This window comes from Plectrocnemia conspersa, unplaced genomic scaffold, assembly GCF_051122295.1.
Source record: "Plectrocnemia conspersa isolate PC_06_02 unplaced genomic scaffold, ASM5112229v1 ptg000002l, whole genome shotgun sequence".
Lineage (NCBI taxonomy): Eukaryota > Metazoa > Arthropoda > Insecta > Trichoptera > Polycentropodidae > Plectrocnemia > Plectrocnemia conspersa.
In genome coordinates this window covers 6,335,251-6,357,464 of record NW_028277166.1, presented here as the reverse complement: position 1 = coordinate 6,357,464, position 22,214 = coordinate 6,335,251, and the positions used below count along the sequence as shown (strand labels likewise).

At 29.8% G+C, this 22,214-nt stretch overlaps 1 protein-coding gene across 2 annotated transcripts; it reads right to left on the bottom strand.

The window, feature by feature from the left end:
* Nucleotides 1–467: 467 nt before the first annotated feature.
* On the bottom strand, nucleotides 468–21,164 carry LOC148237463 (alpha-tocopherol transfer protein-like). Of its 2 annotated transcripts, XM_088205704.1 has the most exons (8): nucleotides 21,025–21,164; nucleotides 20,386–20,471; nucleotides 20,161–20,293; nucleotides 11,417–11,568; nucleotides 3,235–3,394; nucleotides 1,258–1,373; nucleotides 946–1,187; nucleotides 468–875 (listed from the first exon to the last, which is right to left on the bottom strand). In XM_088205704.1, the coding sequence occupies exons 3-8, from the start codon at nucleotides 20,187–20,189 to the stop codon at nucleotides 609–611; spliced, it is 966 nt and encodes a 321-aa protein (XP_088061830.1). In that variant the 5' UTR covers nucleotides 20,190–20,293; nucleotides 20,386–20,471; nucleotides 21,025–21,164; the 3' UTR covers nucleotides 468–608. The 2 variants fall into 2 exon arrangements, with proteins under 2 accessions (XP_088061830.1, XP_088061831.1); XM_088205705.1 differs by lacking the exons at nucleotides 20,161–20,293; nucleotides 20,386–20,471; nucleotides 21,025–21,164 and adding an exon at nucleotides 15,957–16,005.
* Nucleotides 21,165–22,214: the final 1,050 nt, after the last annotated feature.

The following is a 22,214-nucleotide window of genomic DNA, read 5'->3' as shown; positions in this document are numbered from 1 at the left end:
AAGGATTCTTATTACGAATCAGTAAAATATCTATCTATCTTTATTTTTCTTAATATATAAGTATAATACATTATAAATTTAAATATGCTTTCACTATAGTTATTATATTTTTTTTCAATGGTTATTTTTAATATTTTTGCATAAAAAATCATTAGTACGTTCATAAAATGTCAACCCGTGATTTTAAATATTTTCCATGAACTATCGACTCCATCAATGTTTTTTAAACTTTTGTTATGAATTATTATCTTTAAGTAAATGAGAGAAAACTTGAAATAATCCCAAACTGGCAATTACTATCTTTAACACTAGTTGCACTAAAAGGAAAATGTTCATCCAAACACATAAAGATATGTTCGATAACTCTTCAAAAGAAGCACTGATAATATGATCCCCAATAATTCTAAAATATAAAAAACGTATAAAACATAACAAAAAATATTTACTATATTCCTAAGTTCGTCATATCTTAGTAGTTATTAAAAAATTGAAATTGACGAATGAAAAATTTAAAAATATAGAATTTATATAATGATTTATTGCTTTATATTACTTTAACAAATTTGGAATACATACAAAATAACTTAAATAAATACAATCACATCAAGTCAGTCTATGTTCAACGTCTTGAATATTCCACTAGCTCCGTATATATCGTCATCAGGTCTTGTTTTAATAGCATTTACATGTTTAGCACTGCTGTTGTCCCAATTGTAATAAGTCATATCCTGGAAAGTTTTCTTTGATCTTGATAATTTGTTAGACCATTGCCTGTTCAGTTCCGCTATACTTAAAGCATCGCCTTTATAATCTGACGGAAGAATTCTTCTTGGTATATAACCGAATAGTGTCTCTTGAGAGGTGTGAATAATGAACTATAACAAACAACATAACAATATTAGAAACAAATTTTAACATGATCAATGTTGATTATAATAGACTCACTCTATCTTTCATCTTCTTCTTCATCAAACCTTTAAAGAGTGCTACCATGTTGTATACATAATTCGGTGCATTTAACACGTGAATTTGCTTTAACCGTTGCGGATAAGCGTATTGTACTATGTTCAAAGCTTTCTTTAACAACGGATTGATCAATTTGACCAAGAAGGACGCGTGCAAGTTTTTCACGTCGAATATGTAAATGTCTCCAGCTAGTGCGTGCTCCTGCTCCATTCGAAGATCGGCTGTAAATATGAAAAAACGTTAAGAAGATATTAGCAAAATAGTTTGTATTTTATAATGCTTTTTCAGTACCTAGCATGAGCATCATACGTATGAGGTCTCTCAGGCCGGCATCGTCCTGATTTTGTATCCTGTGGATGACTACTCGGTAGCCCTCATCTGTGAGGTGAGGCATAGGGGCATATTCCCTATTAAAAACGTAAATCTTATTCAATTCTATTCAATATCTACTATGATTATGAATTCTAGAGACGGTCCTTTTACACTCGTCTTCTGCGACTTAAATTGTGTGAAAAAATCTAGTGTTATCTGTTCGAATAATAACACATTAATTGTATGAACATCCTGTTCTCTTTGCCTCGATTTTAATCATTTAACTAGAAGCATAATATTTATGGGTTGATATTTTTAGAGAACTTTATAAAAATAGGGTCTTGCTCTGTCTTGAAAGAAAGTAGCAGACCACTGACACTTAGAGAAGTTTAGGATAAACAAACTTGAAATTTGATGTATTTTGGTGATTTGAACGAGAAATTATTGAAACATAAGAACTGAGAAAAGTATCTAGTGGCGATCTCAAATGAGTCTCACAGTTATAAGAGTCTCTCTGGTCTCTGGTTCGTGGAATAAATGAGTAAGTAAATAAGTGCAGTGAACAAATATAAGCATTTATACTTGTCCTGAAAAGATGGCCAATCTAGAACTAATAGTGCTACTGTTTAACACAACATTTTGTACATCCTTTAGTTAAACAGATGGCCGTTTGTGGGTGACTATCCCATAATGACAAAAGATACGTATTACAATGCTATTTAGTGTACAAGGCAATGAATATTGTTTTTATGCGTGTCTCAAAGCTTATAAAAAAAGGGTTTAACGAGTTTTTTGTCGTGATAGTTTCTGATTATTTAAAGAAAACATGAAGATTTCACTCGTATTTTACTTGACTAAGCCTTTGTTCTTATAGCTTAAGAGTTATTATTGGTACCCTCTCAGAACAAATTAAAAATATGAAAAAGAAAGATTCGAAAATTGGTTGAAGACCTTCTATAAAAGCTTTATTTTTATCCGATAATACTTTATTCTTGTCGGCGTTATATAAATGATTGCGCATCTGATCAGATATCCGTTAACAGTAAAAGTATTTTCGTAGCAAAGATCTGGGACTACCTAAACAATGCGATGGTCGATGCCAAATACAAAGGAACACGTTGCATAATTACATCAACATTTTCTCAGCATCAAAAGAAATAGATATACTAGTTTCTATTGAATTCAGTCCCTAAATAATATATATGCAAAAATTTAGCTGATTTTAATTTGTTGTTAAAAACTGAATGCTTTGTATATGACCATTATTAGCACATGCTTGGGCACGCACTTTCAGTCAATGCATGTTGAACCAACGTATAATCACTGCTATTGATTATGTTAGCTAATCTGTCAAGTTGCTGAGATTCTAATCTTAACTATTATTTGAATGCATGTTGACAGTCCATTACAAATTAACCTATATTTTGGTAATGTATAACAAAAATACATAGTTTAATGGCGGAAACGCGACTCTATTATCAACAAAGCTGTTGTTGATTCCAAAGCTTTAGCTAAATTTCTGCTCAATGGTAATATTACCCAAAATAAATCCATTATATAAGTCAATTATTTCTTAATAGCATAACTAATTTGATTAATTGAACAATTTCTCAAATTCAATAGACTATATTTCATTAGATATAGGAAACTATATTTTTATAAACAACATATATGACATAACCTCAAAAATAAATACATTACAAATTAATTAATTATTTTATAAAAGAACATGTGTTATTAACACTAATTTTCTGTCTAATAACACATTTTTTGTCTACTATATATTTGATTAAAATTACTTATTTATAAGCATTTTTTTTATTTAAATATTTTCGGAAAAAAACTATAACTGCTATTCATATGTACAACAGAAAACCAGTAATTCAAATTTGATAGAACTCTGCTTAACTATTAGTTCATTGTCTTGAAAAAAATATATTCTTTATCGAGACTTACATAAAATTCCTGGCTGCTACGATTCCAGGATCCTGAGGATCCCATTTGCTGTACAATGTGTCACAGGTGGCTCTCACAATGTAGAACTCGCTAAGTTTTTCCTGAGCTCTGATTACATTGTGCTTGCAGCCTCTCAGGAACAATGGCAGCAGAATATCATCTGAAGAATAATAAGACACTTAAGTTTTTATTGCGTATTTGATTTATTTATATATAGTAAGATTATGTGTTATATTATTTAATTATAATAGTTTATAGATCGAATAAACATCTCATCGCTGCGACCTTCAGCCACTTTAGCTTCGATTAATTTAGCTAGATAAAGTTTATATAGATATGAAAGGTCGTCAAGTTATGTGCAAGCTAGTTATAAGTACATGATGATAAGTGCATAGAAGTTCTCAAACGTTTTATGTAAAAAAAAGACAAATAAATAAAATATAGTTTTATTGCTCTTAAAATGTGCTTAAATAAGCCGATATTTTTTATTATTTTATCTTAACTAATTACTTTATATTATGTATATGTTATAGTGAATGTGCATTATTAGTGAAGTTATATTTTGACTGGCATTTCATTTAAATCACATCCGAATACATTTTCACCGGTAGATAAATGTTTCTACTAGTGAAAATATATTTTAACTGATAATAAAATCATAAGCCGTTAAAATAATTGGCCCGTATTGTCAAACTGCGTCTCTCTAATATGATCAAACATGAGTATGTCTCCCGGGTGTCTTTTATAAATGAAACCATTGTGGTTTTTTCCAGAAATCCCGAAGAAGTTAAACTATTTATTTGGCAAAACATTGCATATTAGAACACATTGTTTTTTGGTACAAGCGGTTAAAGAAGTTCTGTTTATGGTAAATTATGTTTACATTATAGTTTACAAAAGTCTGTTGTGGTCATTGTTTAAGTGTGGCTCTTGTGTGTTTTTTAATAGTACGATTTCTCTCGAAAGTGTGTTTGTAGAACATCTTTGTTTAAAATTTAAATAGGAAATTGTATGCGTTGTGTAGATAATTGTATTTCGACGTATCATATTCTGAAAATAGCATTGTTAAAGTAAAACAACCAAAAATTTGTTATGCACAGAAACAATGACCTATTTTTTTAAATATTTGCAGCTTTTGTTTCTAAAATATTACTGTTTTTTAGTATTTTTTATATTTATATTTTTATAGTTGTTTTTTAAAGCTTGTATTAGTTATATTAAATTATTTTTGGTTTTTAATGACATTATTTACTTAAAATAAAGCTATCAATATTATTTTTATGAGAAAGAAATAGAGGCATAACTAGGGTACTTGGCGCCCGGGGATAAACTTTCCAAATGCCCCCTCCTCCCCATTTTTATATATATAGTATATCACAATTTTAAAATACAATCAAATGGTTACATACATTTTAATGAAATGAAAGTAAGTAATAACAGACAATTTTCCTAATTCGTCATAGGGGACTGTAAAAATTAAAAATCTAACATGAAGATTTTTAAAATATATATTTATAAAAAAAATCAACTAAAGAAAAAATGCATAAGTAATTTTATTAAGAGAAAAATGTACACAAGAAATAAAAATAAGTTATTTATAGAATTTTTTTTCTTGATTTTGCCCCCCATTTTGCCGACCATTTTGCCCCCCCCCCTTCCTTTCAAACGCCCTTAGCTACGCCTCTGGAAAGAAAGGAATTGGAATCTAAAATTTTAAGTTTTTCTGAAAGCTTTTATTTTATTTAGTTTAAATATAATAACAAATAAACGGCGCAGCGAAAAAAAATATTTTTTTACAAACTGTAATTTCACTTAATCAATTCATTTTTAAATCATCTTTAGATAAATGTACGAATGAAACTAAAAACATTTTTTTAAATGCTCATTTCTTTTATTGAGTATAATAAAAATATACTATAAAATGTTTTCAAAAGAGTAAAAAAGTGTGTTATATTTTATTTTTATTTTTTTATTTTAAATAACATAAGGATTAAAAAATTTGCTTAATTATTGGTTTATCTAAGTAGTATAATTTTTTTTATTGATAATGCGCTTCTTCTGATAAATACCGGTCTTAAGGTCGCAATTACGGTAAGACTTTTAGACAAGAGTGTAACTTGTATTTCAGAATATTTCTGTTCTCTATTAAGTTTAGGCAATTTCCTTGTTTACTCGAGCACTTATAATCTGCAATTGTTTCCCGAAGTCTTCTTTTACCGACAATCGGTATCAATAGTAATCATCACATATTATGTTTCCATAATATAATATATTCTGTATCAGCTATTTTAGCTCATAGAGAATATCTTATATGTATTAAAAAAAATATAGAACCGTCGCTAACTTGACCATCGCCCAGTTGATTTGTCTCGCACAAAAACGCTCCACGGACTACATAGTAGAGACTAATATATCATGAGTCGACCCGCATTTATTTATAGTCCAGTCAAATAAGGGTTTAACCTCGGAATGAACGATAACAAGCTGAAATTTTGCACAGACCTTTGTTTTGACGTTCTAAAGATAGGGTGAAAAGTCTCATAAGATATCGTGTCTGCTAATCAAGATATTAAAGGTCAAAGGTCATAAAAATCATTTTTTTTGCAAATATCTCGCCTCCTTTGCGTCGCATGTCATTAGATGTTTCACAAAACTTATAGAAAATAAAATTTTCTACAAGTTTGTTTTAGTTTATTTTTTCGTATGGTTAATGGTTTTCAAGATATAGCGCGGGGAGTGGGAAGCGCGCATCCGTTTGTAGGATAACGCTATGTAAACTACGGAGCCAGAGTTACCTGCACATTCTTCCACAGTTTCATAGGAAACATCGCAAATTGTTATCTGCTGAATGAACCCATCTAAAGCATTATAACTTTCAATCTCCATATCTTCAAAAATCATCATCGATAATGCAAAAAGTAATAGCGTATGGCCTCTGATACTTCTTGCAAAAGCGTGACCATCCAACATTTTGTCGACAGAATTCGAAGCATAAATTGTACTGAGAGCTTCCTTGATTCCGCTTCCATTCATTATATACCCTATGCATACAATAAAAGACATAAGCATATGAAAGCCTCCTAGTTTCACAACTACTCTGGACAAGTTTGAGTTAGCATCTGAAGCTGCTACGATTTCACGTGCTTTTATGTACAATGGCTGATCAAAAGTTATTAAGCATGTTCTTTGTTCATGTTTCTTGGCAGTGCTTATAGCACACTGTAATGTGGTGTAAATTGTGTCAATATTACTCGCAGGATGATGAATAAAAGTAAGAAACAGAATCCGAGAAGTTACAACGTTCTCATTGTTTTTTGTAAGTTGTTCAATAAATCCATTCCACCCTGGCAACGGTGAGATATTTTTCCACTTTTCGTACATCTACAACAAATCAACTACATTAAATATTTGTTCGGTTAGTTCTTCTACATCATTAAAATTTTGAACTTGAATCTCTTGCTCAATCTGGGTACGACATGATTTTCATACACTAGAAGGGGTATATGTGATAGTGCTGCTAACTCCTTTGCACTTGGTTTTGTTGTAAATTTCTTTATGCGGTCATCGGATATAACTTCAGATTTTGGAGTTATTATTTTTATCATTCCCATTATATGAACAGTATTATAGCCATCAAGAGTATAAATATTTTTCTGTATTATCCGCTGCATACTGTACTAAAGCACTTGACTCTGATGGTTGATTACGAGGCTGTGGGTGATAAACAGCTGAAATTTAACATTTTACAGTATCACTATATGAAGCGAAAAAACCTAAACTTGACAAAACATCCAAAAGTCTTTTTGGATGTTTGGCCTATCTATATTTCTTCTATGAAGAAATACAGATAGGCCTATTAATAACTGCGAAAAAAAGGACCGTTTTCGTATGGAAGTCATTATAGCATTACTTATAGCCATGTATTTCGTTTTAAAATGCCCCGTCTTTCCTTTTCTGTTCTTTATAATAACTTCTTGCAGAAAATATAATTAAGTGTTCGGAATTTCTTCATCAATATTTTACTCGGGGGCGGATAGGACTTGGTCTCAACAACAGAAGATCGAATATCTTCTCTAATAATCGCCGCAGCAGCTTCCACTACGCGCAAGTGTTCTTCTTCCGAAGTGCCTTTTTTATTTTCATACCAAGCTATGGATAAAATTTAAGCTTGAGCATCGCGAAAAGAAAAAATAGGGAATGATCCAATCTTCGGTGTAATTATAATGTCAGTTATATATTTTTCTCTTAATTTGGAAAGGATCTTCTTATCATCTGGTACATACTCCGTAAGGACATCTCTCAACTCTTTCAATTTTTTCGCACAAATTTCTAGTCGAGCAATATTTCATTCTTAATTCCTAATAATACAACGAAGAAAGTAATAAAATTATTGTTCAAACGACTTGCCGAGACCACTTTTTTCACGATTGTTTACTTTTTCAAAGCTTATACCAAGTTAAGCAGGTAGAAATACTCGCTGGATTCTATAAACGGATGTACGCCTCCCACTCTTCGCGCTGTATCTCAAAAACGGTTAATGATATAAAACATATATTTTAACCAAACTTGTAGAAAATTTTATGCTTTACAAGTTTTGTTAAGCATCTAATGACGTGCGACGCATAAAACGCGAAATATTTGCAAAAAAACAAATTTTGTGACCTTTGACCTTTGATATCTTGATTAGCAGACACGATATTTTATGAGACTTTTCACCCTGTCCTTAGAACATCAAAACAAAGGTCTGTGCAAAATTTCAGCTTGTTATCTTTCATTCCGAGGTTCAGCCTTTATTTCGCCTTATTTGACTGGACTATTAGTTTCGCATAAAAAATATCAAGCCAAGTTGTAGACTATGTATAACATATCCATATTGATAATGTTGACAATGACGTCATAAAACATGCATCGAAAACGTCATTATCCAAGCGTTGTTCGCGGTCAACGTGGATTATGTGATAAAACCGCATCGCATTCCTATGGATGATTTATAAATAATTACAAGAGTGAAAGTCAATTCCGCGTGCGTACAAACAATCAAACGAAATTCAGGGTTTCGACTCACAGTGCATCACTAACACACGCACTTGACCTAAGGTGAATTATGTAATTTTCATATTGCTCAAACTCGTTTATAATTACTAATAACCCAAGTGCACATGTGGTAAAAATTATAGTGCAGCGAAAAGGCAAATCGGTGGCGACCCTTGGTCCCGGGAGCCTGGATGCAAATTATGATGACGCAATGCGTTGCGTGACACACCAAATTGCATGGCGTACTGTCTATGCGTTTCGCACAGTTTGTTTCATAATAAAAAGGACGCGCAGTATCATTGACCTTCTTGCTATAATATTATAATAACAGAAGCTAGAGATGGAAATTTTTCGCAATCGCAACGAAGTGGTATCTTAACATTTCTGACGCAAATGCAAAATATCTCACCGTTCGTTGTCAATGCCAACTTTCATAAGCCCCCTTTGTTAAATATCCATTATAAGAGTACTATTGTAAGTGGTTGGATAGTGAGGTCGCTTATATAGGTGATCCAATTTGAGTTTATAATGTTGGCAGGACTATAAATCAGACAGCTGTCAATAAGCACGCGTGATCAAAGCGTCAAATGTTAGTCTGCAACAATACATTTACGAAATGGTGCATCATTGTGCTGTCATTAAAGTGTGGTCAAAGACCCAGATTTGTCAATTCGTCGACGTTCGCAGCTTTTAGGCTTTTCTAATGGATTCTTTAACATATTTTGCATCTGGACTTATACCTACACCCGTATAAAATGAAAATAACACAATACCCAAAGTCCAACGACCATGGTCAGCGAATAATTTACGCAGATTAGTGCGGCATAAAGTTGATGCTGATTTTTGAAAGAAAATATTCTTCTCTAATTATGCATATTTCCACCTCTCTGGGTACGTTAATAAACAAAAGGGCGACGAAAATATGCATGTGATTCACGAGAGAGCATTACATGCCTAAAACGCGACTGTTTGGTGCGCATTGTGGTCAGGCGGCGTCATAGAGCCTTACTTTTTTGAAAACGACGAAGGTCAGACTATAACAGTCAACGGTGAGCGCTATAGATGCATGATAAACGATTATTTTTGGCACGAAATCGAAAATATATATGTGAAAGACATGTGGTTTCAACAAGGCTGTGCAACTTGCCACACGTGAAAAGATGCTAGGTCGCATTATTTCACGTTTTGGTGACGTCCACAGGTTGCCAAGATCGTGCGATTGAACGCTGTAGAGTCGTGTCTACGCCGACAAACCCGAAAGTTAGAGCACCTAAAAACTAGCATCCACCAAGTTATAGCCGAGATAGCCCCCGATATGCAGGAAAAGTTATCGAAAAGATCAGTTGCTGCAAAAATTCCAGAGGCGGCCATTTAATTTATATGATGTTTCATAATAAATAAAATACAAAAAAATCCGAAGATATCCATAAATTTGTATGTGTGTTTTTGTATTTAAAAGTTCAGAAACTAATTTGGGTCACTTTTATAATTGCGTTTTATTATCGGGGAAATTTATTATGCAATTATATATTCTCCATATTTATCATTTTATTAACAATTCTATGTAACATAAAAAAGAAGCGGGCTCCAAAGAATAGAGTAGATGCAAAATTTTTGTTGACGTTGGTGCGGCACCCATCGTTTTAATTTATATACTTAAAAGCAATATCATCTAATTTTTTCTATTATCTCATTAATAAAATGGATTTTCCATCAAATCTCGCATTGCGTCTTTATCCAAGATTTAACACAGTTATCCACAAATGTTCGACAACACAATATAATGATAAAGTCGATGACAGATACCAGAAAGACCTGGGGTCTAAGCCCATGTTGATTTCAGTGTTTTTTATCGTGTCTGGAAGATCATAATTAGTGATTATACAGATGGGCTATAAGTTTTTGAATCGCTTCTGAGCTGGAACAGTGCAAAAGAACCGCGGGCGACAACGCTTGGAAATTTGGTTCTTAGAAATTTAGTTGCAATGGATCGCTTCACGGGGGAGCAATGTGCTTACTTAATAAAAAAAATATTAATTAATCAATGGTATAAGTAATTTAAAGGTTTAATAAAAATATTCACCAAGTGTTTTAATGGCTGACAAAATCGCGCCAATTCAATAAAATATTTAGGATTTATAAAAAAAATATTTAAAGTAAAAATTTACTGACACAAAATTATGACGAGGCGACACAGCGAGTCACCTAGTAGCAACAGGTACTAATTAATAGTTTTTAAAATAAAGCAATTTGTGATTAAGTACCGGTATATGGATATATAAATGATTGTATGCGTTAGGCTAATTGCATAATATACTAAAGCGATTAGGTTGATTGTTGATTATGATTACAAACAAGTTAAAATAAATCATCGCATCAAACTGCAATAATTCCATTCTTCAAAGTCTCTATGATGTGATATACATAGTATAACTAATCTATTACTAGAGGTGGAAAATTAAAATCAACTGAATTAAAATAAAAGCAATTATTTTTACAAAACGTAAACAAACTCTGTCACCACCTCTCTTAAATTAATAGAGCTACAATCTAAAATGAAAAACAATCGTGGACTCCAAGTTTAAACTTAATAAAAATATTTTGCAACTTCGCTCTAAAGAGATTCCTGCCATTGCGGCCCTTAGACCGATGTTTAATATAAAAAGGCCGCTAACTATTAAAAATATCAATAATTAATTAAACCTATTTTAATATATGCTTTCCGATGTCATAAGATTATTGAAGTTGTAAAATTAAAAATATACAACTTCAACAATCTTATGATTTGGATCAAGGTTTAATTATTACTTCTATTTAGATTACTAAGGAATTTCAATAACAGCGCATGTAGTAATAGTAAAAATTTCTAATGGTTAAAGATACGAGAAAGCGGCAGAATTAAAAGGTTTAGAGAAAGCAGTGCGTATATTATAAGGTCAAACTGTAGATTATTTTTAGTGCTAGCAGTGCATAAAATCGCATTACTCTTTCTCTCACTTAGATGTAATATTAGTAGCAGGTTTCGAAAAGGCATCCGCGATATTTATGTGACCATGCAGCGAGGAATTTTTGTACATTGATAAAAATATCTATCTCTACTCTCAAACATTTGATCGAAGAACGGGATATACTATCGTCATCTACTCACAGTTTTTCTTCGGTATGTGAGGCTGACTCTCAGCCCAGCATCTGAATCTCTCCAGGTTATCCTGGTAGATCTCTTCCGTCTCTCCTATCTGCAGCATAATCACCTCCATTTGCTTCTCAGACGGACCGTGCAGGACCGTCATTTTGAAAGAACTAAAATACAAACATTAAAAATACGTGTAAAAATCACCAGTCGTGCTCATGTTTGCTTATTTCACTTCCTATTCGACACACATTTCTGCGAACGTGCTCAAAAATATGACGAATCGTGTTCAATTAGCAAATTTGCCTGTGACAAACGTACTTTACGATAACAATAGAAGATCAAGAACAATCAGTACCAATTGTAAAAAAAATATAAATATGTATAATAAATAGAATAAGCCATTGAAAGCTGTATTATTGTGTGTTTTGCTAATTATAATACTGTCGTCATCCAAGTTTTGCAAGTCGTAAGTGCTCTTTAGATATTCAACGGCTCTTCAACGTCAATTGAATCGTTATTTGTACACATTCGAACTAAAATAATATATTTTTGACTTCCAATTGCATCACAAACCAAACATACTCTTTAGCTCAGGGGTCATGTATTTGGAAACGTGTTTATGGCACAGCAAGGAGAAGACATTGATAGAAAAATGTGAACGTTAAAAAATATAATGTCTAGAATTAAATTACACAATGCTATGATATACTTAATGTACAAATAGATGCAAAAAAATATATGTTAAAATAATTTTGAAATATATGTGAAGTTATGAAACAATGTTAGATTTTTTTTACTTATTATAAATGCAGAAAAGTTGATCAGTCATTTTTAAATCAGACAAATTTCACAACTTTTCTTTATTTTTTAAGTGAGAAAAACTATATCAAAGTTAAACAAATACAAGGCAAGTTAGTTTCATTCTCGGATATATACATATAACATTAAACACCGATCAAAAATCCAGTTTCGCACAAATAATGATTTATATAATACACTTTAATTTGTACGACGTTCAAAACTATGCAAAACAACATGTATCTACTCAATCTTTATTAAATTATAATAAATTAGACATAGACCCTAACTTCCTCATAAAATTACATCAGCTAATGCGAAGCCTTATATTGTAATACAATTTTTTACTAACAGATCAAAACCTATAATCGATGTATAGTCATCGAAAACATTAATAAACATAAAAGGTTTTTAATTTAATTTCTAAATTTGTATACCATTAGTGTAAACATGATTGAAATCCAAACCATGTATTTTAATTAGACGTAAATTTGTTTGTTGAATTTATGCTACACGCATTGCTATGAGTTGTGTGGCACACATTAATCTAGCGATACGTGATACTACATGGGGCAAGTATTATTTTGACTGTTTTGTAGAGTAGATTTGTATATTTTAAATTATGCTAAAAAAATGACAATGGCTGGTAAATATGTAATTCCATTAAGATGGTACGACGCCATTCATATCATAAGAATAATTAATTTCGATTTCAAAGTAAACGTTCCCTAGTCGTTTAATTTTACGTTTTAATAATTTCAATTTTGCCGACCGAAAATTATTTATTTATTTATTTTAAATAAAATAAGTCAATCATGAACTAACAGAATATTTTAGTGCGTCACGATCGTCATTAAAAATAAACAATATATTAAATTATTACTATACACACTAATATAAAAAAACAATACACAAAAAAATACAAAGCAAGAAGAGAAACATAATCATAAAATATTAAAATAAATAATAGAACCTGACCAGCTCCTCACAGCTGACTTTGAATTGATCAACGTGTAAGAGAACAAGTTAAATGAGCAAAATATTATATAATTGTTCCATAAAATGAATTGTTTGTGCATTACTGTTAAAATTAGAATTAAAACAGTGAACAGTTCTGCAACGAATCTTTTGAAGAAAAAATCCGAAGATTTATCTTACATTAATGCTTCTTTTATGTTTTTTTAAATCCTCTTTGCCTTTTTGCTCGTAATGATATTAAAGCTATATCACAAGAAATACTTAACGAAGCTCAATAGAAAATACTCAAAGGATAATATTATATTCAGCAAAAGATACAATAAATCAAAATGGTAGAATGACACTTCGTTCAAAAAAATATTGAATGGATTATCCTCAACTTAAGACTGATACCAATTCAATCGGGATTCCGAGAGAACCATTCAATGGAGTCTTATTTGTATCTAATTAAACACAGAAAATGGATGATAAAAGGAAAATAATTATTGCAAAGTTTATCGATTGCAAAAAGGAATTGAAAAAATTATATGAATGCGGATATAATGTAAAGTATTGATATAATATAAAGCAAAAAATTCAAACATGCTTTTAAAAATAATTTTAGAAGTTTTTCATTAAATTATAAGACATATTGTGTAACAATATATGTAGATCTTTTTTTTGGGGATCAATGAAGTATAATGTATTTATTGCATTTTACCTCAAGGCAAACGTTTGTGACATATTTGATATGAAATAGTCTTGATGACGTGAGTCACATTACGATATATCGATCGGTGACTAATACCTGAAAGACCTGGTTTCAAATCCCGTATGAAATAAATGTTTTTCTATAGGATCTATAAGATCAAATTTAGTGATTTTGTATAATTATATTACCGATCATTCATTGCAGATTATATTTACCTAATTTCGCGGAGGAGTTTCATGATGAATAAATAAAATAAATCTTGCTATATCGTACATAAAGACACCACACTTGATGTTGATTATGTTTAACACATATTATGTTATAGCGACAAAATTACAATAAATAAATTCTCACATGTGTATCATTACAGAATTTAAAGCACAGATTTAAATATGATACACAATTTTTAAATGTGATTTAGGGTTAATGTCGAATGTACCTTATATCAAATTATATTAAATAAATACTAAATTAAAAAATAATGCTTGTAAATACTAAGTATGTAGTAGCTATATAACTATACTTTAAATTCGATAGCTTAAGAATTATTAGATTAATATATGTATATATTACAATCATCACTCGATTTAGAGATATGTTCCTGAAAATATGGCCTAAATGGAAACTGCGTAAATTGAGGCATAGAACAAAATTTGTTATAAGAATATTGAACTACTATTTCAACGATTCTATAAATTAAAAAGTAAGTAAGCAACGCGGGCACTCCAAAAATCAACTCAGAACACACTGCATGGGCAGTGGGAGAGGTTCCAAATGTAGGTCAAGTGAGAGTAAGCCATTATCGTATACGCTTGTATATCTCCGCGCTTCACGTGTGGAGCCAAATATGTTTGATTTACAGTATTTAAAATAAATGTTTTTACTTAACTGCGTAAAAGAAGTATCGTGTAAATCATCAATCAAATCAAAATTATTGAGATGTGCACGTCGTATTTAGCACTATGGATTACAATATGCTTTGCAAGGTAAACTTTGGTTTTAAATGCCAAAAAATTATTGAGATGAACACAAATATATATCAGGATATACTATATAATAATTATTTCATAATTGATCTTAACAACACTTATTATTTAAACAGTGAAATAAATTAACAGTTAACAAAAGAAAATCACGTAATAAAATAAAATTTGTTTTATTTGAATACAATAAATCTTTATATGATGAAAACATATATTTATATGTAATACAAATTGACTTAAGGGATGTTCAAGTCCTTGTAATTTATGTTATTTTTCATATTGCAATTTGTAAATGTTTAAAAATATAGGTTTAATATAAAATCATAATTGTAACAGCAATTAAAACACGTGTAACAATTAATGCTAATGAAATGGTTGCAAAAAACGTCATAACATTATTAAATAGTTGAACTATTCAATACTTAATCACTGCAACTATACCAATTAAATCACAATTTATCGTATTAAGTAAATTGGTATTATAATGTGAATAATTAGATGTTATTGTATTTATTTATAATTATTCATTGGTTTTTTTTAGTGTTATTATAATAAATATATATAAGACAAGACATAGATTTTAATTTGATTTAATGGAATTAATGCCCTCATAAAATAAGCTATAAAAAGACAATTTAAAACAGTTGGAATAACATGGAATAATGGTAATAAAAATAATGTAATAATAGGATACAATAAATATTTGATGGGAATTTCTTAATAGTACAAATATTCACTTATAACTTTCTATTTAAGAAAGAAAGTGTTATATATATGCGTATTAAACCCTTATTAGCAACTGAAACTATAACAAAATTAAGAAACACATATGGTTTATACTAAAAGAATATTTCATATATATTTGTAACTAAAGTTCACATACCTACATATTACAATAGAAGCATGTGTTTTTGACCTACCTATGTAATATATTATAATATATCACATATATTAACATAAGCAAAAAAATACGATAATTTAGCAAAGTTCAATCTATTGCATCAAGCAATATGCATATATAATATTTTACCATATTATTTTAATTAAAACATCAAAGCAAAAAATCAATAAATTAGCAAATAGATAATAAAACACAAATATTTACATTTCGCCAAGTTCGCCAAACAATCGAAATCCGACGGTACGTCCGAACCTAAACGACTATGTTTCGAAAATGAACGACGAGTTTTGAAAAGCGACACTTTTATCGTTCGCTCAGCGCTTCTCAAACTAGTAAGTCACCAGTTAAGAATTAGCATTAATTGCGCGATCGATCTCATTATGTGATCTAGATTTACTGTATGTTATATAAACGTGGGGTTACCATAAATATCGAGCAATAATAAGAGACTTATTTATGATTAATTATGGATAGGTATAAATGTCTAAATATATCTATTGATTTTACTCATAAAGCTTTTTAACGTTATAAATATGTACTGTATCAAGTAATTAATGTTTATATAGCCGTGCAGTGCGAAAATTTTATATATTTTACTTTAAAAAAGCTTTTTAGAAAGGAAAATGTCCAGATACAAGTACCATTATTACGCCAATGTTTAATGCCACTAGGAAATATAAACGGGATAAGAAATAAAAACTGACAGTCCCATAAATACGGGACAAATAGTAATCCTATACAAACGTATAAAATAGATTTATCTATTTATGAACTTTTATTTTAATATAATATATAGAACGAATCTTGATTATTATTGTTGTTGCAATTTAAGTAGAGTAAACTATAATTAGTTATGCTACAACTGTATCACAAATTGTTAATAGTGTAATTAGCAACATATATTAAGAATAATTATTTTATAATTAATGCAAATAATAATTTTAGATGTACAAGGTTCAAACCCGATTTTTTTAAAACTCGCCTTTAAATCTCTATTTATGAAGTAGCAATTCATTTTACAAAGTATATTTATTTCATAATTAATACTTATATGTATGTTTGTAAATATGTGGAAGATATATGATACATCAACTGTCAGTGATAATGAGAGTCAAGATGAATCAAAAGAAAAGTCCGAGCTTTTGTAACCCCTTTAATATATTCCTGCGAGTTAATTTGATGAATGGTAAACGCGTCTATCTCTATCAATTAAGCCATATGCTGAATTTAATATCTTACTCCCCAAATGAACGCCGCTGTCAGTTTTTTGGCGCGTATGCAGTTCTACAAGTTGGCAATCCTTAAAGGGTTTCATTTTATAGTAATTTCACGTACCTTAATAAATTATAAAAAATGTCTTTGTCTTGAGAATGACAATGATATATTCCTTCTTAACTTTTTGAATAAGTACCAACATATTGCTCAGTGACAAACGGTTATGGACAATGAATAATGAGAGATCTTGTAAACGTATTTCATTTACTTTTTTGGAGATTTCTACTTCTGATGGCTCTGACATATCGCATTGGTTTAAATGGTGCTTTCTCTCGATGTTCGAAAACTTTTTAAATTATATAGGATACTTTTTAACTCCACCACAACACAAATGGTAGTTTACATGTCGTGTATCAAGTATTGAAATGAATAGTATTTAATATTGCTGCTGTTTAATTAAATCACGATGTTTTAAATTAAATTATTATAATGCGAGTGTGAGATTCACATAATTAAAAAATATGTTGAAATTAAGTTGAATAAGCAGATTCAGGAGACAATAATTATGCTGGCGCATAAATTCTAAACTTGAATAATATAACTTCCAAGGTTTTGTTATTGAGAATCATGATTTCGTTATGTATAATATATACTTTTATTATTACGGCAGTTCTATCACTTTCTTCAATGTTGGTTTTGAACAGAGATATCATTTCAGCTTTTTCAAGGGGGGGGGGGGAGTAAAAGTTAGCGAGTTAGTAGTCGTTTTCTTAATATTTAAATTTCATTAAGTAGTATTTCGTTAAATGACATGAATTTATCTAGGCAAATTCAAGGAGGAACATATGCTCTCACCTGCAAGCACATCCCTATTTAGAATCCATGGCAAAAGCAAAAAAATCGTGCCGTCGCAGTGGAAAGGCTCGGTTATCTAACGTTCATATTAAGGTTTTTATAACAATATTATGACTTACAAAAAGTGAGAATCGAATGAAGCGTATCTAAAGCAAATTTTGACCAATAGGAGAGCGCAAAAATCAATTATCTTTTCTCAGAAGTCTAAAATCCACGCCAAAAGCCATAAATTGTGTCGGCACCGTTGCAGTGGGAGCGCTCGTTACCAAGCGTTCCCACGGCAACGGCGTTATTCACTGAACAAAAACGCCTATGAACAGCTTTATCTTCAAAGCTCTCGTCCCCAGCACAAAAATTTTGGAACCATCATTGCAGCCTACATCTCTTAACAAAATTGTTTGGTTTACACGCAGTTTCTATTAACTTACCATCTGTTTAAAACTCATACAAAAAAAAATATGATTTGCATATTTTAATTCTTTAGTTTAATAGCTAAATTTTAAATAAGAGTAGTTACAAGACTAGAAGCAATGTTACCGTTATACAGATAGAAAAATTCACTTTAAAATGATTTTAACGTAAATACTGTAAAATGGCATTTTCATTAAAAAAATCCTATTAAACTAATACTTGGCGTAATAAGACGATGCATTCATCGATCAAATATTGTTTTTTTTTCTTGCGTAAACCATTAGCATTCCATACTCATAATGTCAATCGATTACTGCGGAGTTTGTATTAATATAAACAGACATTTACAAACTTAGTTAAATTTAATATTATTTGACTTAAAGAAAAGTTTTCAAGAAAGTTTAGAGTTTTATTCATTTACGATAAAAACATTGACAGCGATATTAGAAAAACTCTGATAGGCTAAAATATAATGATTAGATAATGCACCTCTTGAACCACAAAAAAGTACAAAAATTATAAATTTACAAATTATTTAATATCAAAACATTAGTAGCAGAAGCTTTTCAAATATATAATAATACAAAAATCTTGATGTTTTTCTTCATTTAAAAAAAATATGACGCAATATTTTTATAACGTTTCTAAAAACCACTTTATTTATATATAAATATAAAAAATATAACAAGTAAAATATACATAATTATAATTATATATTATATAACATAATATAAACATTCATACATGGAATAGTTTACTTGATTTGTTTAAGAATTATCTTGTGTCTTTGAATGTATTTTCATATGTCGATAGAGATAACTTTCAATATTAAACGCTTTTTCACATACAGGACATACATAGTCGTATTTAGCACTATGAATTACAATATGCTTTGCAAGGTAAACTTTGGTTTTAAATGCCTTGCCACATTCCTTACATATAAAATCACAAGATATGTTATGAATTTTAATATGCTTTGAAAGATTTTTTTTGGTTGTAAATGTTTTTTCACACTTTTTACACTTGTAGTCCCGAGAATCCTTATGACTGAATATATGCAACGAAAGAGAATCTTTAGTGTTAAATCCTCTTCCACATTCTTCACATTCAAATTCATATGAGTGAACTAATTTCTTATGTCGCGTAAGGTAATCTTTAGTGTTAAATCCTTTTGCACATTTGTCACATTTAAAATCATATAGTAAAAAATTATTATGTACTTTCAAATGTTTTAAAAGATAAATTCTAGATTTAAAAGATTTACTACATATATCACATATAAAGTTACATGTACCGCTATGAATATTTAACATGTGCTTTGAAAGGCATGTTTTATTTTTGAACGCTTTTCTGCATTTCTTACATTGAAAGTTATTAGAATCTCGATGCATTTTCATATGCTTTAAAAAGTAAACTCTGGATTTAAATAACTTGCCACATTTGTCACATTTATAATCGCAAGCAACAGTTTGAATACTTTGCACAGGCTTTGGAAGGTAAACGTTAGATTCAAACGATTCAATTTTATTCAAATCAACGTCAGTAAAATCTTTATGAATTCTCAAATGTTTTAAAAGGTAAATTCTAGATCTAAATGATTTACTACATATTTCACATTCAAAACAGCAATTACCACTATGAACAGCTTGCATATGTTGCGAAAGAGATTTATTAGTTTTGAAAGCTTTTCCACATTTTCTACATTTAAAATGATAAGAATTACTATGTACATTCATATGATATGAAATCAGTGGTTTAGTTTTGAACGTTTTTCCACATCTGTCGCATTCAAAGTCACAAGAACTCCTATGAATTTTCATATGTTTTGAAAGGCAATATTTAGTCTTAAATAATTTTTCACATTGACTGCACTCAAAATCGTAAGAATTACTATGAATAATCATATGATCGGAAAGAGTATATTTACTTATGAAAGTTTTTCCACATATGATACATTCAAAATGAGCTTTTTTGTCATGTATACGTTCGATGTATTTATTTTCATCTAAGTCACAATGTTGAACATCACCCAAGGGATCTTCTTCATATGTTTCATTTTTCTGCATCAAAAAAATAATCGTAAAAATTAAAATTGTTCAACATCAAATTATAAACAATCATTACAATAGATTTTAATTAATTTCAATAATACTTGTGCTTTGATGTGACTAATCGGATATTGATGGCATATATTATCTGCACCATTCTCAATAAGAACATTTTTAACATCATGCGTTTCTGAAAAAAATAGATTAAACAGTAATTAAAAAAATATAAAATGTAGTATAAGTGTGAGTCAAATAAAAATTTAAAACAGTTATATACATATGTACATAAATTGACAGTAATGTTACAGATAGTATGAAGAGTGACTAACAATAGGCAGAACCAATCAGTCATGAAACACGAAACAAAGTAGTAGCTTACAATTCTCGTAATAGTGAATTTTAGTTGGTGATGCATGTCTGTCATTCAAGCAAGTATACTTGTGGACTAGATATTTTTGTGACAGATTCTTTTTAACCACAACAATTGAAGGATACGGGTCATTAATCAGCACACTACATAGTCTATTCTGAAACTTAACTGCTCAAATAAGCGATGGAAAAAAATTAACTTAATTGCACACTCAACCAAAATATTTTCTATTCACTTTCTAAGTGCTATATAACGTGTATAAACATCATGAAAACCACGTAGAAAAATTATGTTTTTTGTCATTTTTTTACGATATATAAAAACATTTAAGGTCTTTATTTGACTCTATTTCGAGTATACATATATATCAAACCTATTTCAAGCATATCATCAATTCTATCTACAACATGTTCTTCTTTGTTTTCATCTTCTACTATTTCAACTTTCACAGATGATAGTTTAACTATATATTCTCTTGTGCCCATAGAATTAAATGTTCCGTCACTGTTATCAACGCCCGGTTCTACAACAACAAATCATATTCTTAGTAGTACATATTTTTACTGCTGTTTAGGTATCTAAAATAGTATTGAAGTGAAAAATATTTCATTAAAAAAATATATACTAAAGATACAACAAAAAAATCTTTAAAGCTTTCATAATATAGATGTCGTCAAAATAAAACATAGTTCAAATCTTCTATTATATTTTTTTAATTAAATGTATTTGTTTTATTTAAATAAAATCTCATTATTTAATATTCATTAGATATGTGAAAGATTACTATGGAATAAAAAAAATAGGTGTTCGTATGATAACGAAGTTGTGAGTAATAAAGCAACATAATTTTTATTAAGGTTATACCTGTTTTAAAATCATGTTGAAATAACATTATAACGATTAAACGCTAAACTATCGCATGTCAATCGATATATTGAAAGTTCATTTTTTGACAGCTCAGATCTAGGTCTAAACACAGCATATTTTGAGCAGTAATGAGAGTAATGATTAAATTGAAAAACGCGGAAAGAATGTATTTTAATAATATTAAAAAATTAAAAATACTTTGAAAATCGAAGTATTAAATTATAAATTATGAGGACAATTTACATAAGCAATATATAAAATAACTGTTCCATAAAACGAATTGTTTGTGCATCACGATTATGTTGCTTAATTGAATATTTCTTATCGAATATAAATACATTTATTCAATACTCCTTTTTTATTATTGTAATGCACAAACAGTTCGTTTTACGATACAAAGTATTTTGGGCTTATTGGCCCTCAATGCACTGGTGAGAAAACAAATGTTTTGTAATAGACATTGAGCTAATGAAAAGGATGTGAAAAAAATGTATGTGATTATATTTCTCTTGGTATCGTTATATTTTATTGTCATGTCCTTGACGACACTCATCCCAGGTTGACTTATCTTTTTAATGGATCATGCCCCTATATACCTGGCAATTTTGAATGTAAGATGTTCCAGCATTGACAGCATGCAAAATAATATATATCTGTCATATCTTTTTCTCATATTAAAATGTTGATATCATATTT

Excerpts from the sequence above, each read along its gene's own strand:
- LOC148237463 (XM_088205704.1), bottom strand. The coding sequence starts at position 20,189 with ATGTATCATATGTGGAAAAACTTTCATAA. Across the intron at positions 1,188-1,257 it reads ACGTATGATGCTCATGCTAG|CCGATCTTCGAATGGAGCAG; the intron begins GTACTGAAAAAG and ends TCATATTTACAG. Across the intron at positions 876-945 it reads AGAAGAAGATGAAAGATAGA|TTCATTATTCACACCTCTCA; the intron begins GTGAGTCTATTA and ends TGTTTGTTATAG.